General features: G+C 52.2%; 1 protein-coding gene across 1 annotated transcript in view; it reads right to left on the bottom strand.

Annotated features, from left to right (window-relative positions):
• Positions 1–22647, bottom strand: part of LOC142923392 (BRCA1-associated protein-like) — a gene marked incomplete at its 3' end in the record, with an annotated part of 32443 nt that extends 9796 nt beyond the window's left edge. Inside the window, exons 1-7 of the mRNA XM_076064481.1 lie at positions 22415–22647; positions 20798–20883; positions 20115–20246; positions 12588–12870; positions 5879–6053; positions 2117–2230; positions 1–143 (exon numbers count right to left, since the gene is read on the bottom strand). The exon at positions 1–143 is cut by the window's left edge and continues 6 nt beyond it. Of these exons, the coding sequence (XP_075920596.1) occupies positions 1–143; positions 2117–2230; positions 5879–6053; positions 12588–12870; positions 20115–20246; positions 20798–20883; positions 22415–22632 (1151 nt within the window). The remainder of the gene's footprint in view (positions 144–2116; positions 2231–5878; positions 6054–12587; positions 12871–20114; positions 20247–20797; positions 20884–22414) is intronic.
• Positions 22648–23857: the final 1210 nt, after the last annotated feature.

A 23857-nucleotide genomic window follows, 5' to 3' on the forward strand; every position in this document is an offset into this window, starting at 1 on the left:
TCCTCCCAGTGCTGCAGGCACTGGGTGTGGAAGGCGTGGTTACAGAGCACGGTCAGAACGCCCTTCACAGACTCGTCCATGCGCTCCAGGCAGACGATGCAGGGCGGAAGTTCTGTGAGCCCCATCACGGGGAGGCTGGCACCCTGCAGGACACAACAACACCACCGTCACCATCACCACCATCACCACCATCGCCATCGCCACCACCACCACCACCACCGTCACCATCACCACCACCACCACCATCGCCACCACCACCACCACCATCACCACCACCACCGTCACCATCATCACCATCACCACCATCACCACCACCATCACCACCATCACCACCACCACCATCACCACCATCACCATCACCACCACTACCATCACCACCACCACCATCACCACCACCACCGTCACCACCACCACCATCACCACCACCACCACCGTCACCACCACCGTCACCACCACCACCACCGTCACCACCACCGTCACCACCACCGTCACCACCACCACCACCATCACCACCACCACCACCACCATCACCACCACCACCGTCACCATCATCACCATCACCACCATCACCACCACCATCACCACCATCACCACCACCACCATCACCACCATCACCATCACCACCACTACCATCACCACCACCACCATCACCACCACCACCACCGTCACCACCACCACCATCACCACCACCACCACCATCACCACCACCATCACCACCACCACCACCGTCACCACCACCGTCACCACCACCGTCACCACCACCACCACCATCACCACCACCACCGCCGCCATCACCGCCACCACCACCACCATCACCACCACCGTCACCACCACCATCGCCACCACGGTCACCACTACCACCACTGTCGCCACCACCACCACCGTCGCCACCACCGTCGCCAACACCACCATCAAATTCACCATCGCCATCACCATCACCACCACCATCGCCACCACCACCATCACCACCATCACCACCGCAATACGCGCACACACACTCACTCACACACTCAAACACTCACTCACACTCACTCACTCACACACTCACTCACACATGTTATCGTCGTTAACATCGTCATCATCATCGTCATTACCATCATCATCGTCATCATCATCGTCATTACCATCATCATCGTCATCATTGTCATCAACATCATCATCGTCATCATCGTCATCATCATAATCACTGTCATCATCATCGTCATCATCATCGTCATCGTCATTACCATCATCATCATTATTGTCATCATCATCGTCATCATCATCATCATCATCGTCATTACCATCATCATCGTCATCATCATCATCGTCATCATCATCATCGTCATTACCATCATCATCGTCATCATCGTCATCATCGTCATCGTCATCACCATCGTCATTCCAATCATCATCATCATCATCGTCATTACCATCATCATCGTCATCATCATCGTCATTACCATCATCATCATCGTCATCGTCATCATCATCGTCATTCCAATCATCATCATCGTCATCATCATCGTCATTACCATCATCATCGTCATCATCGTCATCGTCATCATCATCGTCATTCCAATCATCATCATCGTCATCATCGTCATCGTCATCATCATCGTCATTCCAATCATCATCATCGTCATCATCATCGTCATTACCATCATCATCGTCATCGTCATCATCATCGTCATTCCAATCATCATCATCATCGTCATCATCATCGTCATTACCATCATCATCGTCATCATCATCATCGTCATCATCGTCATCATCATCATCACCGTCATCGTCATCATCATCACCATCGTCATCATCGTCATCATCGTCATTACCATCATCATCGTCATCATCATCATCGTCATTACCATCATCATCGTCATCATCATCATCGTCATCATCGTCATCATCATCATCGTCATCACCATCGTCACCATCATCATCATCACCATCGTCATCACCATCGTCATCGTCATTACCATCATCATCGTCATCATCATCATCGTCATTACCATCATCATCGTCATCATCGTCATCGTCATCATCATCATCACCGTCATCGTCATCATCATCGTCATCATCATCGTCATCATCGTCACCCCCGTTCCCCCACGCCCCCCCCCCGCCCCAGGCCCACCTCGTCACTGTGCATGACGTCAGCACGCTCGAGGTGCACAAGCTGGCAGACATCCTCCTCAATCGAGTTGAAGCGCCGCCCATTGAACTCCTCATAGAACTCGTTAGCACTCACCTGGGCAGGGAGGGTGGGTGGGTGGGTGAGTTAGTGGGTGGGTGAGTTAGTGGGTGGGTGGGTGGGTTGGTGAGTGGGTGGGTGGGTGAGTGGGTGAGTGGGTGGGTGGGTGAGTTGGTGAGTGGGTGGGTGAGTGGGTGAGTGGGTGGATGGGTGGGTGAGTGGATGGGTGGGTGGGTGAGTGGATGGGTGGGTGGGTGAGTGGGTGGGTGGGTGGGTGAGTGGATGGGTGGGTGGGTGAGTGGGTGAGTGGGTGAGTGGGTGGGTGGGTGAGTGGATGGGTGGGTGGGTGAGTGGATGGGTGGGTGGGTGAGTGGATGGGTGGGTGGGTGAGTGGGTGAGTGGGTGGGTGGGTGGGTGAGTGGATGGGTGGGTGGGTGAGTGGGTGAGTGGGTGGGTGGGTGAGTGAGTGGATGGGTGGGTGGGTGAGTGGGTGAGTGGGTGAGTGGGTGAGTGAGTGGGTGGGTGAGTGAGTGGGTGGGTGGGTGCGTGAGTGAGTGGGTGGGTGGGTGGGTGAGTGGGTGGGTGGGTGAGTGAGTGGGTGGGTGGGTTGGTGAGTGGGTGAGTGGGTGGGTGAGTAGGTGGGTGGGTGGGTATGTGTGTGAGTGAGTGTGTGAGTGTGTACCTGAGTGAGTGACTGAGTGTGTGAGTGAGTACCTGAGTGTGTGTGTACTTGAGTGTGAGTGAGTGAATGACTGTGTGAGTGTGTACTTGAGTGCGAGTGTGAGTGAGTGTGTAACTGAGTGAGGAAGTGTAGCAGCACCATGTAAAAGTTGGGAGTGGAGTCCCGCACGACCTTCACGTGAGTGTGAGTGAGTGTGAGTGTGTGAGTGAGTGACTGAGTGTGTGAGTGTGTGTGTGAGTGACTGAGTGAGTGACTGAGTGAGTGAGTGAGTGACTGAGTGAGTGACTGAGTGAGTGAGTGAGTGACTGAGTGAGTGACTGAGTGTGTGTGTGAGTGTGTGTGAGTGTGTGTGAGTGTGTGAGTGAGTGACTGAGTGTGTGAGTGTGTGTGTGAGTGACTGAGTGAGTGACTGAGTGAGTGAGTGACTGAGTGAGTGACTGAGTGAGTGAGTGAGTGACTGAGTGAGTGACTGAGTGTGTGTGTGAGTGTGTGTGAGTGTGTGTGAGTGTGTGAGTGAGTGACTGAGTGTGTGAGTGTGTGTGTGAGTGACTGAGTGAGTGACTGAGTGAGTGAGTGAGTGACTGAGTGAGTGACTGAGTGAGTGAGTGAGTGACTGAGTGAGTGACTGAGTGTGTGTGTGAGTGTGTTCCTGACTGAGTGAGTGAGTGACTGAGTGAGTGAGTGACTGAGTGAGTGAGTGACTGAGTGAGTGACTGAGTGACTGAGTGTGTGACTGAGTGACTGAGTGTGTGTATGACTGAGTGAGTACCTGAGTGAGGAAGTGTAGCAGCACCATGTAAAAGTTGGGAGTGGAGTCCCGCACGACCTTCACGTGAGTGTGTGAGTGAGTGAGTGTGTGAGTGAGTGTGTGAGTGAGTGTGTGAGTGAGTGAGTGACTGAGTGTGTGAGTGTGTGTGTGAGTGTGTGAGTGAGTGAGTGTTTGTGTGACTAAGTGTGTGAGTGAGTACCTGAGTGAGTGTGTGAGTGAGTGACTGAGTGTGTGAGTGTTTGACTGACTGAGTGAGTGTGTGAGTGTGTGTGTGACTGACTGAGTGAGTGTGTGAGTGACTGAGTGAGTGACTGAGTGACTGAGTGAGTGAGTGAGTGACTGAGTGTGTGACTGAGTGACTGAGTGAGTGTGTGAGTGAGTGAGTGACTGAGTGAGTGACTGAGTGAGTGTGTACCTGTGAGTGAGTGAGTGACTGAGTGAGTGACTGAGTGAGTGAGTGAGTACCTGAGTGAGGAAGTGTAGCAGCACCATGTAAAAGTTGGGAGTGGAGTCCCGCACGACCTTCACGTGAGTGAGTGTGTGAGTGAGTGAGTGAGTGACTGAGTGTGTGTGTGAGTGAGTGAGTGACTGAGTGAGTGAGTGACTGAGTGAGTGACTGAGTGAGTGACTGAGTGACTGAGTGAGTGTGTACCTGAGTGAGGAAGTGTAGCAGCACCATGTAAAAGTTGGGAGTGGAGTCCCACACGACCTTCACGTGAGTGTGTGAGTGTGTGAGTGTGTGTGTGAGTGACTGAGTGTGTGTGTGAGTGAGTGAGTGTGTGAGTGTGTGAGTGTTTGTGTGAGTGACTGAGTGAGTGTGTGAGTGAGTGAGTGTGTGAGTGTGTGAGTGTTTGTGTGAGTGACTGAGTGAGTGTGTGAGTGAGTGAGTGTGTGAGTGTGTGAGTGAGTGAGTGACTGAGTGAGTGTGTGAGTGAGTGTGTGAGTGAGTGAGTGTGTGACTGAGTGAGTGACTGAGTGACTGAGTGAGTGACTGAGTGACTGAGTGAGTGTGTGAGTGAGTGAGTGACTGAGTGAGTGACTGAGTGACTGAGTGTGTGAGTGAGTGAGTGACTGAGTGAGTGACTGAGTGACTGAGTGAGTGTGTGAGTGACTGAGTGTGTGTGTGTGAGTGAGTACCTGAGTGAGGAAGTGTAGCAGCACCATGTAAAAGTTGGGAGTGGAGTCCCGCACGACCTTCACGTGAGTGAGTGAGTGTGTGAGTGAGTGACTGAGTGAGTGACTGAGTGTGTGAGTGAGTGACTGAGTGAGTGTGTGAGTGACTGAGTGAGTGTGTGAGTGACTGAGTGAGTGACTGAGTGAGTGAGTGAGTGACTGAGTGAGTGACTGAGTGACTGAGTGAGTGAGTGTGTGAGTGAGTGTGTGAGTGAGTGTGTGAGTGTGTGAGTGAATGAGTGACTGAGTGAGTGAGTGTATGAGTGAGTGTGTGAGTGAGTGAGTGTGTGAGTGTGTGAGTGAGTGACTGAGTGACTGAGTGAGTGTGTACCTGAGTGTGACTGAGTGAGTACCTGAGTGAGGAAGTGTTTAGCAGCACCATGTAAAAGTTGGGAGTGGAGTCCCGCACGACCTTCACGTGAGTGTGAGTGAGTGTGAGTGTGTGAGTGTGTGAGTGACTGAGTGAGTGAGTGTGTGAGTGTGTGAGTGAGTGTGTGAGTGACTGAGTGAGTACCTGAGTGACTGAGTGAGTGACTGAGTGACTGAGTGAGTGACTGAGTGAGTGACTGAGTGACTGAGTGTGTGAGTGTGTGAGTGAGTGAGTGAGTGTGTGAGTGACTGAGTGAGTGACTGAGTGAGTGAGTGTGTACCTGACTGAGTGAGTGAGTACCTGAGTGAGGAAGTGTAGCAGCACCATGTAAAAGTTGGGAGTGGAGTCCCACACGACCTTCACGTGAGTGTGTGAGTGTGTGTGTGAGTGTGTGAGTGAGTGACTGAGTGAGTGACTGAGTGTGTGAGTGTGTGTGAGTGTGTGTGTGAGTGACTGAGTGAGTGACTGAGTGAGTGAGTGTGTGACTGAGTGTGTGACTGAGTGTGTGTGTTTGACTGACTGAGTGAGTGTGTGAGTGTGTGTGTGACTGACTGAGTGAGTGTGTGAGTGACTGAGTGAGTGACTGAGTGACTGAGTGAGTGACTGAGTGACTGAGTGAGTGACTGAGTGAGTGACTGAGTGAGTGAGTGTGTGAGTGACTGAGTGAGTGACTGAGTGAGTGAGTGAGTGTTTGACTGACTGAGTGAGTACCTGAGTGAGGAAGTGTAGCAGCACCATGTAAAAGTTGGGAGTGGAGTCCCGCACGACCTTCACGTGCTGCAGGGAGTCCACGGCCGGGCCGAGGAAGCGAAGGAGCTCGTGAGAAGTCGTGGAGGAGGGCACGGCCAGCATACAGAGCAGGGCCAGTGACGGGGACATGGGGGAGCTGAGACACACAGAGACACAGTGAGACACACAGTGAGACACACAGAGACAGAGACACACAGAGACACGGTGAGACAGAGACAGCATACAGAGCAGGGCCAGTGACGGGGACATGGGGGAGCTGAGACACACAGAGACACACAGAGACACGGTGAGACACACAGTGAGACACACAGAGACAGCATACAGAGCAGGGCCAGTGACGGGGACATGGGGGAGCTGAGACACACAGACACACAGAGACACGGTGAGACACAGTGAGACACACAGAGACAGCATACAGAGCAGGGCCAGTGAGGGAGACATGGGGGAGCTGAAACACACACACAGAGACACACAGAGACAGAGCCACTCAGAGACAGAGACACACAGTGAGACACACAGAGACAGCATACAGAGCAGGGCCAGTGAGGGAGACATGGGGGAGCTGAGACACACAGAGACACGGTGAGACACACAGAGACACACAGAGACACGGTGAGACAGAGACACGGTGAGACACAGTGAGACAGAGACAGCATACAGAGCAGGGCCAGTGACGGGGACATGGGGGAGCTGAAACACACACACAGAGACACACAGAGACAGAGCCACACAGAGACAGAGACACACAGTGAGACACACAGAGACAGCATACAGAGCAGGGCCAGTGACGGGGACACAGGGGAGCTGAAACACACACACAGAGACACGGTGAGACAGAGACACACAGAGACACAGAGACACACAGAGACACACAGAGACACGGTGAGACACAGTGAGACAGAGACAGCATACAGAGCAGGGCCAGGGAGGGAGACACGGGGGAGCTGAGACACAGAGACACGGTGAGACACACAGAGACACGGTGAGACACACGGAGACACAGAGACACGGTGAGACAGAGACAGCATACAGAGCAGGGCCAGGGACGGGGACACGGGGGAGCTGAGACAGAGACACAGAGACACACAGAGACAAGGTGAGACAGAGATACAGAGACACACAGAGACACGCAGAGACACGGTGAGACAAAGACACACAGAGACACGGTGAGACAGACACACAGACACACAGAGACACAGAGACACACAGAGACACACAGAGACACACGGTGAGACAGACACACAGAGACACACAGACACACAGAGACACACAGAGACAGCATGCAGAGCAGGGCCAGGGAGGGGGACACAGGGGAGCTGAGACACACAGAGACAGAGAGACACACACAGACACACACAGTGTCACACACACACACAGAGACACACACAGACACAAACAGAGACACAGACACACACAGAGACACACACAGACACAAACAGAGACACAGAGACACACACACAGACAAACAGAGACACACACACAGACACACACAGACACACACACACAGACACACAGACACACACACAGACACACACACACACAGACACACACACACACACACAGACACACACAGACACACACAGACACACACACACAGACACACACACACAGACACACACACACAGAGACACACACACAGACACACACACAGACACACACAGACACACACACAGACACACACACAGACACACACACAGACACACACACACACAGACACACACACACAGACACACACACACAATGACACACACACAGACACACACACACAGAGACACACACACACACACACAGACACACACACAGACACACACACACAGAGTCACCTGGTCTTGTAGAGGTGCATCACCCCATGCACGATCTCCACACAGACACACACAGACACACAGACACACACACACACAGACACACACACACACACAGAGACACACAGACACACACACAGACACACACACACAGAGACACACACACACAGAGACACACACACACACAGACACACACACAGACACACACACACAGACACACACACACACAGACACACACACACACAGAGACACACACACAGACACACACACAGACACACACACACACAGAGACACACACACACAGAGAGACACACACACAGAGACACACACACACAGACACACACACAGAGACACACAGACACACACACAGAGACACACACACACACAGACACACACACAGAGACACACACACAGACACACAGACACTCACACACAGTCACCTGGTCTTGTAGAGGTGCATCACCCCATGCACGATCTCCACACACACACAGAGTCACACACACAGACACACACACACAGAGACACACACAGACACACACAGACACACACACAGACACACACACAGACACACACACACAGACACACACACAGACACACACACAGACACACACACAGACACACACACAGACACACACAGACACACACAGAGTCACCTGGTCTTGTAGAGGTGCATGACCCCATGCACGATCTCCACACACACACACAGACACACACACACAAACACACACACACACAGAGATACACACACACAGAGACACACACACAGACACACACACACACAGACACACACACACACACAGACACACACACACAGACACACACACACAGAGTCACACACACAGACACACACAGACAGAGACACACACAGACACACACAGACACACACAGACACACACACCACAGACACAACAACAACAACAACAACAACCGCCATTCGCCACTAAGTGGCGGTGACGTCACCACGACGCTTGTGCCAGGCTATGTGCACCCTGAGGCCACGTGAAGTGTCGAACGCCCGCTGGCAGGAGGTCACGGGGCAGACCCAGGTGCCACGGGTCGACTGACTGAGATGACTGGCTGATGCACCACCTGTGCCCCCTACTGTGCCAACCTGCTGTGCTTTAGCCACCCGGCGCTCCGCTCGCTGTTGTGAGCGTCGCTCCTCCGCCCTCCGTTGTTGTTGGAGGGCGACTGCCTCCAACTGCCCAGTAGCATCCTTCACGAGCCTCCTCCACAGAGGCCGATCTTGACACCGCTGGTACCAGTCATCGGCAAGTCCACTCAGCTCCACGTCCTCCTGTACCACATCACTCCATCTCTTCTCTAGCCCGTGCCGCGCCCGCTTAGCCCCCTCAATCCGGCCAAACAAAAACTGTTTCGGCATGCGGTGGCTGGGCATGCGGGCTACATGACCCAGCCATCGCAGCCTTGCCTGCCGGAGGAGCTCACCGATGGGACCCTGCCCAGATCTTTCAAGGATTTGTGAGCTCCTCACACAATCCAGTCTGGTTAAACCCAGGATGGATCGTAGGCAGGTCAGCCTAAATGTTTCTAACCGGCGAAGATGTTCCATTAGGGGGGTCCACGTTTCGCAAGCGTAGAGAAGGGAGGGAATGACCGTGGCCGAGAAGACCTGAAGCTTAGTGCGGAGCGACAGACCAGGTAGCTTCCACACAGCGTTACGCAACCGATGAAAAGATATTGCCGCTCGACTGATTCGGAGTGAGACCTCTGCTGTTAAACTGGAGCCAGTCATAAGCACACTGCCCAGGTATGGGAAACTCTCCACTCTCTCCACAACTGCCCCATCACCGATTGGGAGTTGTGGGGGTGGAGTGTCCGATGGTACAAAATACCCAGGCAGGTGCTTAGTTTTGGTGGGGCTGATGGTAAGGCCCCACCTCTTAGTGGCACGCTCCAGTCTCAGCAGCAGCGTCTCCAACTCCTCCTCTGACTGAGCAGCTATTACCAAGTCATCAGCATACATAACGTGGTTGAGCAATAGGGAGCCATCCCTTGACCGCACCCGGGCATCGATTAGCCTCCCATTATATCTGTACCATATGGAGATTCCCCCGGTACAGCTATTGAAGGCTTCACGAACTACGTGGTCAAAATAGATGTTAAATAATGTGGGAGCCAGAGGACATCCCTGTCGCACCCCAAGGTGTACAGGGAATGGCTCTGACTCCCGGCCACGTAGTTTTACCCGGGCCCGCTCACCATCATGAAGGTCCTTAATGATCGTGAGCAGAGGGTCAGGTACTCCAAAAGCACGAAGAACGACCCAGAGCCCAGGCCTACTGATGGTATCATAGGCCTTGACCAGGTCAATAAAGCAGAGATGTAGGTCTTGTTGGAATTCCCTACACCTCTGCTGTAGCAGACGGACAGAAAATATGGCATCTGTGCAGGACCGCCCTTTCCTGAAACCGCATTGGGGCTCCGCAAGCCTCTCCTCAGCGTGCCTGGCAAGGCGATGCTGAATAATCCTTGCCAGGACCTTTCCCGGCACACTGAGGAGTGAGATGCCCCTGTAGTTGTTACAGTCTGTGCGGTCCCCCTTCTTAAAAAGGGGGACCACCAGGGCATCCTTCCAATCCTGCGGAACCCGTCCAGTGGTCCAGACTGTTGTTATGATGTCATATAGGGCAGTCTGTGCACAAACGCCACCCTCCCTCAGCATTTCGCTTGGGAGATCATCTCTGCCCGCTGCCTTTCCTGGTCTCAGACTCCGTATCGCCTTCAATACTTCCTCAGCAGATGGCACCTCAGCCAGCCACTCACAGGGGGTGACTTCATCCAATATTTGAGGCACCGCAGCCTCAGCAGGGTCATCCTCACTTTGTGCCACGATGTTTTCCTGGCTGTGGGATTTTCCCTCCCCCAGGACCTCACAGAAATGCTCAGCAAATCTGCGAACCTGTTCCTGGGGGTCGGAAATTGGATCACCGTTTTTTCCCCTAATGATGGTAATAGGTGTGGCGCTGCAGGTAACTTTTTTGATGGAGTTAAATAGCGATTTGTGATCACGGGCCACTGAGGCAGACTCCATCTCCTCAGCAACCCGCGACCACCACCCATCCTTGCAGCGCCTCACGGCTCTCCGAACCTCCGAGCGAAGGCTGCGGTAAGCCTCCTCATTCTCTGACGTGGGATTCTGTAGCCGATGACAGTGGGCCTGTCGCTTTTTCTCAACCATCCTGAACAACTCCTCTGTCATCCAGGGTGTCTGGGGAGGTCTGGACCGCGTACCCAAAGCAGCCATTGCAGCTGCATGAGTCACAGTCCTAAACCTCGCCCATTTACCCTCGACATCAGGAGGAGTCGGGGACGATGCCAATCCCAGCCGCAAGCGATGATGAAATTCTCGCTTGCAACTTTCATCAGATAACTGAGACCAGGCCACTTTAGGTTGGAATGGGGTCCTGGGTGTACACCCACCACCGGAGTGGAAGAATGGCAGGCGCATCTTACAGATGACTAGTCGATGGTCAGAGGGCAGATCAGCTCCACGGTAGGTCCTGGTGTCAAGGACATGGGCTCGCATTCGCTGGTCCGTCACTATGTAGTCCAGCAGATGTTCTTGCTTGGACCCGGCATGCATCCATGATGTTGTGTGGATGCGCCGATGCCGGAACAGCGTGTTGGTAATTACAAGCCCATGGGCTGCACAAAAATCTAGCAGCCTCCTACCGTTGTTATTGAGCTGATCTGGCCCATGCCCTCCAATCACTCCAGACCAGGTGCCAGTATCATGACCAACTCGGGCATTGAAGTCACCCAACATGATGACTCTATCCCGAGGGGCCACTTTAGCCAGCACCTGTGACAGGAGGTCATAGAAGGCATCTGACTCATCGGCTTTGCCTGCATCCCTCCACGGATGTTCATCTTCGGTGGGGGCATAAGTAACCACGACCACCATTCCTCGCCTCCGGTTGATGGGAAGGCGAGCCCAAAGTAGCCTGGGGCTTACAGCTTCCCACACCTCACCGCCACGCTCCCACGCCCCCTTCATTCTTTTGTTCAAAAGAAGACCCACACCCTGTTGTTTGGCAGTCTGCTGCCCCGAGTAGAGGACTGTCCACCCCTCATGGTGGCAGGAGCCAGAGCCGGTCCACCGGACCTCCTGAATGCCGCATAGATCCATGCGGTACCGGTCCAGCTCCCGACAGAGGAGTGGCAGCCTCTCCTCTGCAGTGAGCGTTCGAACATTCCACGTGGCCACCCGTAGTGGCTTTTCGTTGTTTCTGGAGTAGCCCCGAGGGTAGGTATTCAATCTCCTGGCTCCGCCAATTGGGGTTTGGCCAGGAGACGTCATAGACGCCTGGCCCCCCGGGGCCTCCGGCACAAGCTTAGTTGTTACATATTTCACTTTAATTCGTGGTTTTGTGGTAATTAATTGAAGGTGGAGGGGTTACCAGCCCCTCGCACCCGTCCAGAGCCCCCGTTTAGCCCCTGTGGTGGACACATATGCCATGAGGGGAGGAGCCAATCAAAATTGGAACTCCCCCCACAGCACTGTCCACGACAGAGTTGCCCGTCCGGCACCGCGAGGAGGTAGGGGGTTGTTTTGCACACACACAGACACACACACACACAGACACACAGAGACACACACAGAGACACACACACACAATGACACACACACAATGACACACACACAGACACACACACAGAGACACACACACACACACAGACACACACAGACACACACACACACACAGACACACAGACACACACACAGAGACACACACACACAGAGACACACACACACACAGACACACACACAGAGACACACACACACAGAGACACACACACACACAGACACACACACACACAGACACACACACACACAGAGTCACCTGGTCTTGTAGAGGTGCATCACCCCATGCACGATCTCCACCGAGGGGTTTCCACTGAAGAAGGGAATCTCATCAGGCAGCGCCGGGGACAACCGCTCGGACGGGGCCGCACAGGGGGCGGAGCCCTGAAGGACCCCGCTGTCCGTGACGCCCTGCGATTGGTCCCCGCCGGCGGGAGGGGGCGGGGACTTCCGCTCCGCGGCTCCGCCCACGGCTGGGGCCGGGGTGGGCGCGCCCTGATTGGCCGGCTCCGAGGGGCGGGGCTTGCGGTCGTCTGTGACGTCTGCACGCGGGGAGGGGCATGCCGGGTCAGTCTGTGGTGTCTGTGGTGTCTGTGGTGTCTGTGGTGTCTGTGGTGTTTGTGGTGTTTGTGGTGTTTGTCTGTGGTGTGTGTGGTGTTTGTGGTGTTTGTCTGTGGTGTTTGTGGTGTTTGTGGTGTCTGTGGTGTCTGTGGTGTTTGTGGTGTCTGTGGTGTTTGTGGTGTCTGTGGTGTTTGTGGTGTTTGTGGTGTTTGTGGTATCTGTGGTGTCTGTGGTGTTTGTGGTGTGTGTGGTGTCTGTGGTGTTTGTGGTGTGTGTGGTGTCTGTGGTGTTTGTGGTGTTTGTGGTGTCTGTGGTGTTTGTGGTGTCTGTGGTGTGTGTGGTGTCTGTGGTGTTTGTCTGTGGTGTTTGTGGTGTTTGTTTGTGGTGTCTGTGGTGTTTGTGGTGTTTGTGGTGTCTGTGGTGTTTGTGGTGTTTGTGGTGTCTGTGGTGTTTGTGGTGTTTGTGGTGTCTGTGGTGTCTGTGGTGTTTGTGGTGTCTGTGGTGTCTGTGGTGTTTGTGGTGTCTGTGGTGTTTGTGGTGTCTGTGGTGTTTGTGGTGTTTGTGGTGTCTGTGGTGTCTGTGGTGTTTGTGGTGTCTGTGGTGTTTGTGGTGTTTGTGGTGTCTGTGGTGTTTGTGGTGTTTGTGGTGTCTGTGGTGTCTGTGGTGTCTGTGGTGTGTGTGGTGTCTGTGGTGTTTGTGGTGTTTGTGGTGTGTGTGGTGTTTGTGGTGTCTGTGGTGTCTGTGGTGTTTGTGGTGTGTGTGGTGTCTGTGGTGTGTGTGGTGTCTGTGGTGTTTGTGGTGTTTGTGGTGTCTGTGGTGTCTGTGGTGTCTGTGGTGTCTGTGATGTCTGTGGTGTTTGTGGTGTCTGTGGTGTCTGTGGTGTCTGTGGTGTTTGTGGTGTTTGTGGTGTGTGTGGTGTCTGTGGTGTATGTGGTGTTTGTGGTGTCTGTGGTGTCTGTGGTGTGTGTGGTGTCTGTGGTGTTTGTGGTGTGTGTGGTGTCTGTGGTGTCTGTGGTGTTTGTGGTGTCTGTGGTGTCTGTGGTGTGTGTGGTGTCTGTGGTGTTTGTGGTGTCTGTGGTGTTTGTGGTGTCTGTGGTGTCTGTGGTGTCTGTGGTATTTGTGGTGTCTGTGGTGTTTGTGGTGTTTGTGGTGTTTGTGGTGTGTGTGGTGTCTGTGGTGTCTGTGGTGTTTGTGGTGTTTGTGGTGTTTGTGGTGTCTGTGGTATTTGTGGTGTCTGTGGTGTTTGTGGTGTCTGTGGTGTCTGTGGTGTTTGTGGTGTCTGTGGTGTCTGTGGTGTCTGTGGTGTCTGTGGTGTTTGTGGTCTCTGTGGTGTTTGTGGTGTCTGTGGTGTTTGTGGTGTCTGTGGTGTTTGTGGTGTCTGTGGTGTTTGTGGTGTGTGTGGTGTGTGTGGTGTTTGTGGTGTATGTGGTGTCTGTGGTGTTTGTCTGTGGTGTGTGTGGTGTCTGTGGTGTCTGTGGTGTCTGTGGTGTTTGTGGTGTCTGTGGTGTTTGTGGTGTTTGTGGTGTCTGTGGTGTTTGTGGTGTCTGTGGTGTCTGTGGTGTTTGTGGTGTCTGTGGTGTTTGTGGTGTTTGTGGTGTCTGTGGTGTGTGTGGTGTTTGTGGTGTCTGTGGTGTCTGTGGTGTTTGTGGTGTCTGTGGTGTTTGTGGTGTTTGTGGTGTTTGTGGTGTTTGTGGTGTGTGTGGTGTTTGTGGTGTTTGTGGTGTTTGTGGTGTGTGTGGTGTTTGTGGTGTCTGTGGTGTTTGTGGTGTCTGTGGTGTTTGTGGTGTTTGTGGTGTCTGTGGTGTTTGTGGTGTTTGTGGTGTCTGTGGTGTCTGTGGTGTTTGTGGTGTCTGTGGTGTTTGTGGTGTGTGTGGTGTTTGTGGTGTCTGTGGTGTCTGTGGTGTCTGTGGTGTCTGTGGTGTTTGTGGTGTCTGTGGTGTCTGTGGTGTGTGTGGTGTTTGTGGTGTCTGTGGTGTTTGTGGTGTCTGTGGTGTTTGTGGTGTCTGTGGTGTCTGTGGTGTTTGTGGTGTCTGTGGTGTCTGTGGTGTCTGTGGTGCCTGTGGTGTCTGTGGTGTCTGTGGTGTTTGTGGTGTCTGTGGTGTCTGTGGTGTCTGTGGTGTTTGTGGTGTCTGTGGTGTCTGTGGTGTCTGTGGTGTCTGTGGTGTCTGTGGTGTCTGTGGTGTCTGTGGTGTTTGTGGTGTTTGTGGTGTCTGTGGTGTTTGTGGTGTCTGTGGTGTCTGTGGTGTGTGTGGTGTCTGTGGTGTTTGTGGTGTCTGTGGTGTCTGTGGTGTTTGTGGTGTCTGTGGTGTCTGTGGTGTTTGTGGTGTCTGTGGTGTCTGTGGTGTCTGTGGTGTTTGTGGTGTTTGTGGTGTCTGTGGTGTCTGTGGTGTTTGTGGTGTCTGTGGTGTTTGTGGTGTGTGTGGTGTCTGTGGTGTCTGTGGTGTTTGTGGTGTCTGTGGTGTCTGTGGTGTGTGTGGTGTCTGTGGTGTTTGTGGTGTCTGTGGTGTTTGTGGTGTCTGTGGTGTCTGTGGTGTCTGTGGTATTTGTGGTGTCTGTGGTGTTTGTGGTGTTTGTGGTGTGTGTGGTGTCTGTGGTGTCTGTGGTGTTTGTGGTGTTTGTGGTGTTTGTGGTGTCTGTGGTATTTGTGGTGTCTGTGGTGTTTGTGGTGTCTGTGGTGTCTGTGGTGTTTGTGGTGTCTGTGGTGTCTGTGGTGTCTGTGGTGTCTGTGGTGTTTGTGGTGTCTGTGGTGTTTGTGGTGTCTGTGGTGTCTGTGGTGTTTGTGGTCTCTGTGGTGTTTGTGGTGTCTGTGGTGTTTGTGGTGTCTGTGGTGTTTGTGGTGTCTGTGGTGTTTGTGGTGTGTGTGGTGTCTGTGGTGTTTGCGGTGTCTGTGGTGTTTGTGGTGTTTGTCTGTGGTGTGTGTGGTGTCTGTGGTGTTTGTGGTGTCTGTGGTGTTTGTGGTGTATGTGGTGTCTGTGGTGTTTGTCTGTGGTGTGTGTGGTGTCTGTGGTGTCTGTGGTGTCTGTGGTGTTTGTGGTGTCTGTGGTGTTTGTGGTGTTTGTGGTGTCTGTGGTGTTTGTGGTGTCTGTGGTGTCTGTGGTGTTTGTGGTGTCTGTGGTGTTTGTGGTGTTTGTGGTGTCTGTGGTGTGTGTGGTGTTTGTGGTGTCTGTGGTGTCTGTGGTGTTTGTGGTGTCTGTGGTGTTTGTGGTGTTTGTGGTGTTTGTGGTGTGTGTGGTGTTTGTGGTGTTTGTGGTGTTTGTGGTGTGTGTGGTGTTTGTGGTGTCTGTGGTGTTTGTGGTGTCTGTGGTGTTTGTGGTGTTTGTGGTGTCTGTGGTGTTTGTGGTGTTTGTGGTGTCTGTGGTGTCTGTGGTGTTTGTGGTGTCTGTGGTGTTTGTGGTGTGTGTGGTGTTTGTGGTGTCTGTGGTGTGTGTGGTGTCTGTGGTGTCTGTGGTGTTTGTGGTGTCTGTGGTGTCTGTGGTGTGTGTGGTGTTTGTGGTGTCTGTGGTGTTTGTGGTGTCTGTGGTGTTTGTGGTGTCTGTGGTGTCTGTGGTGTTTGTGGTGTTTGTGGTGTCTGTGGTGTTTGTGGTGTCTGTGGTGTCTGTGGTGTCTGTGGTGTCTGTGGTGCCTGTGGTGTCTGTGGTGTCTGTGGTGTCTGTGGTGTTTGTGGTGTCTGTGGTGTCTGTGGTGTCTGTGGTGTTTGTGGTGTTTGTGGTGTCTGTGGTGTCTGTGGTGTCTGTGGTGTTTGTGGTGTTTGTGGTGTCTGTGGTGTTTGTGGTGTCTGTGGTGTCTGTGGTGTGTGTGGTGTCTGTGGTGTTTGTGGTGTCTGTGGTGTCTGTGGTGTTTATGGTGTCTGTGGTGTCTGTGGTGTTTGTGGTGTCTGTGGTGTCTGTGGTGTCTGTGGTGTTTGTGGTGTTTGTGGTGTCTGTGGTGTCTGTGGTGTTTGTGGTGTCTGTGGTGTTTGTGGTGTCTGTGGTGTCTGGTGTTTGTGGTGTCTGTGGTGTCTGTGGTGTTTGTGGTGTCTGTGGTGTTTGTGGTGTCTGTGGTGTCTGTGGTGTCTGTGGTGTTTGTGGTGTCTGTGGTGTCTGTGGTGTCTGTGGTGTTTGTGGTGTCTGTGGTGTCTGTGGTGTCTGTGGTGTTTGTAGTGTTTGTGGTGTTTGTGGTGTCTGTGGTGTCTGTGGTGTGTGTGGTGTCTGTGGTGTTTGTGGTGTCTGTGGTGTCTGTGGTGTCTGTGGTGTGTGTGGTGTCTGTGGTGTCTGTGGTGTCTGTGGTGTCTGTGGTGTCTGTGGTGTTTGTGGTGTCTGTGGTGTGTGTGGTGTTTGTGGTGTCTGTGGTGTTTGTGGTGTCTGTGGTGTCTGTGGTGTTTGTGGTGTTTGTGGTGTTTGTGGTGTCTGTGGTGTCTGTGGTGTCTGTGGTGTTTGTGGTGTTTGTGGTGTCTGTGGTGTGTGTGGTGTTTGTGGTGTTTGTGGTGTCTGTGGTGTCTGTGGTGTCTGTGGTGTGTGTGGTGTCTGTGGTGTTTGTGGTGTTTGTGGTGTCTGTGGTGTTTGTGGTGTCTGTGGTGTCTGTGGTGTGTGTGGTGTTTGTGGTGTCTGTGGTATTTGTCTGTCTGCCTGTGGTGTCTGTCTGTCTGTGGTGTCTGTCTGTCATCGCTGTCTGCCATCGTCCGACGTTCCGCCAAAGCGGTGAGTCCAAGTACACCATCACCACCACCATGGTGGTGGTGGTGATGGTGGTGGTGGTGGTTGTGGTGGTGATGGTGGTGATGGTGGTGGTGATGGTGGTGGTGATGGTGGTGGTGGTGGTGGTTGTGGTGGTGGTGGTGGCGGTGGTGGTGGTGGTGGTGATGGTGGTGGTTGTGGTGGTGGTTGTTGTGGTGGTGGTTGTGGTGGTGATGGTGGTGGTTGTGGTGGTGATGGTGGTGGTGGTTGTGGTGGTGGTGATGGTGGTGGTGGTTGTGGTGGTGGTGATGGTGATGGTGGTGGTGGTGATGGTGGTGGTGATGGTGGTGGTGGTGGTGATGGTGGTGATGATGGTGATGGTGGTGGTGATGGTGGTGATGGTGATGGTGGTGGTGATGGTGGTGGTGGTGATGGTGGTGATGGTGGTGGTGGTGATGGTAGTGGTGATGGTGGTGATGGTGGTGGTGATGGTGATGGTGGTGGTGATGGTGGTGATGGTGGTGGTGGTGATGGTAGTGGTGGTGGCGGTAGTGGTGCTGGTGATGGTGGTGGTGGTTGTGGTGGTGATGGTGGTGGTGATGCTGGTGGTGGTGGTTGTGGTGGTAGTGGCGGTGGTGATGGCGGTGGCGGTGGTGGTTGTGGTGGTGGTTGTGGTGGTTGTGGTGGTGGCAGTGGTGGTAGAGGTGGTACTAGTTTAATAGTGATAGTGGTAGTTAGTGATAGTAATAGTTAGTGATAGTTAGTGATAGAGATAGTTAGTGATAGTACTAGTTAGTGATAGTGATAGTACTAGTTAGTGATAGTACTAGTTAGTGATAGTACTAGTTAGTGATAGTAAGTGATAGTACTAGTTAGTGATAGTGGTAGTTAGTGATAGGTAATGATAGTTATTGATAGTACTAGTTAGTGATAGTTAGTGATAGTGATAGTTAGTGATAGTACTAGTTAGTGAGAGTATTAGTTAGTGAGAGTGATAGTTAGTGATAGTGATAGTTAGTGATAGTGATGGTTAATGATAGTTTGTGATAGTACTAGTTAGTGATAGTGGTAGTTAGTGGTAGTTAGTGATAGTACTAGTTAGTGATAGTACTAGTTAGTGATAGTGGTAGTTAGTGATAGTTAGTGATATTACTAGTTAGTGATTGTGATAGTTAGTGATAGTGATAGTTAGTGATAGTGATAGTTAGTGATAGTACTAGTTAGTGATAGTGGTAGTTAGTGATAGTGATAGTAAGTGATAGTTAATGATAGTTAGTGATAGTACTAGTTAGTGATAGTGATAGTAAGTGATAGTTAATGATAGTTAGTGATAGTACTAGTTAGTGATAGTGATAGTAAGTGATAGTTAATGATAGTTAGTGATAGTGGTAGTTAGTGATAGGTAATGATAGTTATTGATAGTATTAGTTAGTGATAGTTAGTGATAGTGATAGTTAGTGATAGTACTAGTTAGTGATAGTACTAGTTAGTGATAGTAGTAGTTAGTGATAGTACTAGTTAGTGATAGTGATAGTACTAGTTAGTGATAGTTAGTGATAGTACTAGTTTGTGATAGTGATAGTACTAGTTAGTGATAGTGGTAGTTAGTGATAGTACTAGTTAGTGATAGTTAGTGATAGTGATAGCTAGTGACAGCACTAGTTAGCGATAGCACTAGTTAGTGATAGTGGTAGTTAGTGATAGTACTAGTTAGTGATAGTACTAGTTAGTGATAGTACTAGTTAGTGATAGTCAGTGATAGTACTAGTTAGTGATAGTACTAGTTAGTGATAGTGCTAGTTAGTGATAGTTAGTGATGGTACTAGTTAGTGATAGTTAGTGATTAGTACTAGTTAGTGATGGTACTAGTTAGTGATAGTTAGTGATAGTACTAGTTAGTGATAGTACTAGTTAGTGATAGTACTAGTTAGTGATAGTACTAGTTAATGATAGTTAGTGATAGTACTAGTTAGTGATAGTGATGGTAAGTGATAGTTAATGATAGTTAGTGATAGTGGTAGTTAGTGATAGGTAATGATAGTTATTGATAGTACTAGTTAGTGATAGTTAGTGATAGTGATAGTTAGTGATAGTACTAGTTAGTGATAGTACTAGTTAGTGATAGTACTAGTTAGTGATAGTAGTAGTTAGTGATAGTACTAGTTAGTGATAGTTAGTGATAGTACTAGTTAGTGATAGTTAGTGATAGTACTAGTTTGTGATAGTGATAGTACTAGTTAGTGATAGTGGTAGTTAGTGATAGTACTAGTTAGTGATAGTTAGTGATAGTGATAGCTAGTGACAGCACTAGTTAGCGATAGCACTAGTTAGTGATAGTGGTAGTTAGTGATAGTACTAGTTAGTGATAGTACTAGTTAGTGATAGTACTAGTTAGTGATAGTTAGTGATAGTACTAGTTAGTGATAGTACTAGTTAGTGATAGTGCTAGTTAGTGATAGTTAGTGATGGTACTAGTTAGTGATAGTTAGTGATTAGTACTAGTTAGTGATGGTACTAGTTAGTGATAGTTAGTGATAGTACTAGTTAGTGATAGTACTAGTTAGTGATAGTACCATGGTTGAAGGTGACAGTCTCAATGCTGATGTTGTGCATCTCCCTGCTGCCAAGACTCCTCTGAATCTCCGCCCTCAGCTCCTTGGCGGAGTCAGCCGAAGACATCCCAGCGTCAGCCACGCTGGGTTCGCCTGGGGAGACACGGGGAGAGACACGGGGAGAGACACGGGGGAGAGACACGGGGAGAGAGAGACATGGGGGGAGACACGGGGAGAGACACGGGGAGACACGGGGGAGAGACACGGGGAGAGAGAGACACGGGGAGACACGGGGAGAGACACGGGGGAGAGACACGGGGAGAGAGAGACATGGGGGGAGAGACACGGGGGGGAGACACGGGGAGAGAGAGACATGGGGGGAGAGACACGGGGGGGAGACACGGGGGAGAGACACGGGGGGAGACACGGGGAGAGACACGGGGGGGGTAGACAGTGTGTACAGTGTGTACAGTACAGTGTGTACACATTGTGCACAATGTAGTGTTCACGGTGTATACTGTATACACCATTTTTACACTGTACCTACTGTACACACTGCTCCCAATGTACAGTGTCTACTGTACACACTATTTTACACTGTGCACATTGTGCCTGCTGTACACTGTGCCCACTGTATACACTGTGTCCACTGTATGCACTGTACCTACTGTACACACTGTGCCTACTGTATACACTGTACTTACAGTGGCAGCGATGGAAGTGGGAGGGGAAGCTTGAGTCCGGGCTGAGCTCAAGGCGCAGCGCTACCAGAGTCACACTCATGGGCAGCCTCAACAACAACAACATCAACAACAACAATAACAACAACACATCAATAACACATCAACAACAACACATCAATAACAACATCATCACCATCAACAACATCAACAACATCAAGAACACATCATCACCATCAACAACACAACACATCAACACAACATCACCATCAACACATTAACACAACAACATCACCATCAACAACACAACACATCAACACATCAACACAACAACATCAACACAACAACAACACAACAACATCAACAACAACATCACAACATCAACAACATTACATCAATAACAACATCAACATCAACAACATCAATAACAACAACACACCAACAACACAACAACATATCAACAACAACACAACAACACAACAACAACACACCATCAACACAACAACACAACACACAACAACAATAACACATCAACAACACAACAACAACACAACAACACAACATCAACACAACAACAACACATCACAACACCACCAACAACACAACACAACAACACATCAACAACATAACAACACAACACATCAACAACACAACAACATAACAACACAAAAACAACAACACAAGAACAACACAACAACAACAACACGACAACACAACAACAACACAAAACTAGCGGAAGACCACCACCACCACCACCACACCACCACCACCACACCACCACCACTACACCACCACCACCACTACACCACCACCACTACACCACCACCACTACACCACCACCACCTCTACACCACCACCTCTACACCACCACCACTACACCACCACCACCACTACACCACCACCACTACACCACCACCACTACACCACCACCACTACACTACCACCACTACACCACCACCACCACTACACCACCACCACTACACCACCACCACTACACCACCACCACTACACCACCACCACCACTACACCACCACCACTACACCACCACCACCACCACACCACCACCACTACACCACCACCACCTCTACACCACCACCACTACACCACCACCACCACTACACCACCACCACTACACCACCACCACTACACCACCACTACACCACCACCTCTACACCACCACCACTACACCACCACCTCCTCTACACCACCACTACACCACCACCACTACCACCACCACTACACCACCACTACACCACCACCACTACCACCACCACTACACCACCACCACCTCTACACCACCACCACCACTACACCACCACCACCACTACCACCACCACCACTACACTACCACCACTACACCACCACCACCACCACTACACCACTACACCACCACTACACCACCACCACCACTACACTACCACCACCACTACACCACCACCACTACACCACCACCACTACACCACCACCACTACACCACCACCACCACTACACCACCACCACCACTACACCACCACCACCACTACACCACCACCACCACTACACCACCACCACTACACCACCACCACCACTACACCACCACCACTACACCACCACCACTACACCACCACTACACCACCACCACCTCCTCTACACCTCCTCCACCTCTTCCTCTGCGGCCGCCGCTGATTCTCTGCGAGCGAGGAGGCGACGCAGCTGCAGCGCCAGTGACAGTGGAGCGGACATTGACGTGGTGACGTCACCACGCTGGTTTTACGTGGTGACACCACCACGCTGGCTTGACGTAGTGACGTCACCACGCTGGGGTGGCGAGGAGGAAGGAGGCGACGCAGCGGCAGCGCCAGTGACAGTGGAGCGGACATTGACGTGGTGACGTCACCACACTGGCTTCACGTGGTGACGTCACCACGCTGACTTGACGTAGTGACGTCACCACGCTGGGGTGGCGAGGAGGAAGAAAGCGACGCAGCGGCAGTGACAGTGGAGCGGATATTGACGTGGTGACGTAACCGCGCTGATTTGATGTGGTGACGTCATCACGCTGGGGTGGCGAGGAGGAGGAGGCGACGCAGCGCCAGCGACAGTGGAGCGGACATTGACGTGGTGACGTTACCACGCTGGCTTGACGTGGTGACGTCACCACGCTGGGGTGGCGAGGAGGCGACGCAGCTGCAGCGCCAGTGACAGTGGAGCGGACATTGACGTGGTGACGTCACTACGCTGGCTTTGACGTGGTGACGTCACCACGCTGGCTTTGACGTGGTGACGTCACCACGCTGGGTAGCGAGGAGGAGGCGTCGCAGCGGCAGCGCCAGTGACAGTGGAGCGGACATTGGCGTGGTGACGTCACCACGCTGGCTTGGTATAGTGACGTCACCACGCTGGGGTAGCGACGAGGAAGGAGGCGACGCAGCGGCAGCGCCAGTGACAGTGGAGCGGACATTGACGTGGTGACGTTACCACGCTGGCTTGACGTGGTGACGTCACCACGCAGGCTTTACGTGATGACGTCACCACGCTGGGTGGCGAGGAGGAAGGAGGCGACGCAGCGCCAGTGACAGTGGAGCGGACATTGACGTGGCGACGTCACCACGCTGGGGTGGCGAGGAGGAGGCGACGCAGCGGCAGCGCCAGTGACAGTGGAGCGGACATTGACGTGGTGACGTCATCACGCTGGGGTGGCGAGGAGGAGGCGACGCAGCGGCAGCGCCAGTGACAGTGCAGCGGACGATGACGTGGTGACGTTACCACGCTGAGGTGGCGAGGACGAGGAGGCGACGCAGCGGCAGCGACAGTGGGGAGCGGACATTAACGTGGTGACGTCACCGCGCTGGCTTGACGTGGTGACGTCGCCACGCTGGGGTTGCGAGGCGGAGGCGACGCAGCGCCAGTGGGGAGCGGACATTGACGTGATGACGTCACCGCGCTGGCATGACGTCATAACGTCCCCACGCTGTGGTTGGCGAGTAGTCGATGACGTCGTCCCGCTTGTGTTTGGTGTATGCGTGACGTCACCGCGCCTCGTGACGTCACCAGCGTTGATTTTGAATCTTTCGTGACCGCATCAATCGACACTCGTAGCTGGAG

Source organism: Petromyzon marinus, unplaced genomic scaffold (assembly GCF_048934315.1).
Source record: "Petromyzon marinus isolate PM22_M1 ecotype Great Lakes invasive population unplaced genomic scaffold, UKy_Petmar_22M1.pri1.0 PM_Scaffold_48, whole genome shotgun sequence".
NCBI classification, from domain to species: domain Eukaryota; kingdom Metazoa; phylum Chordata; class Hyperoartia; order Petromyzontiformes; family Petromyzontidae; genus Petromyzon; species Petromyzon marinus.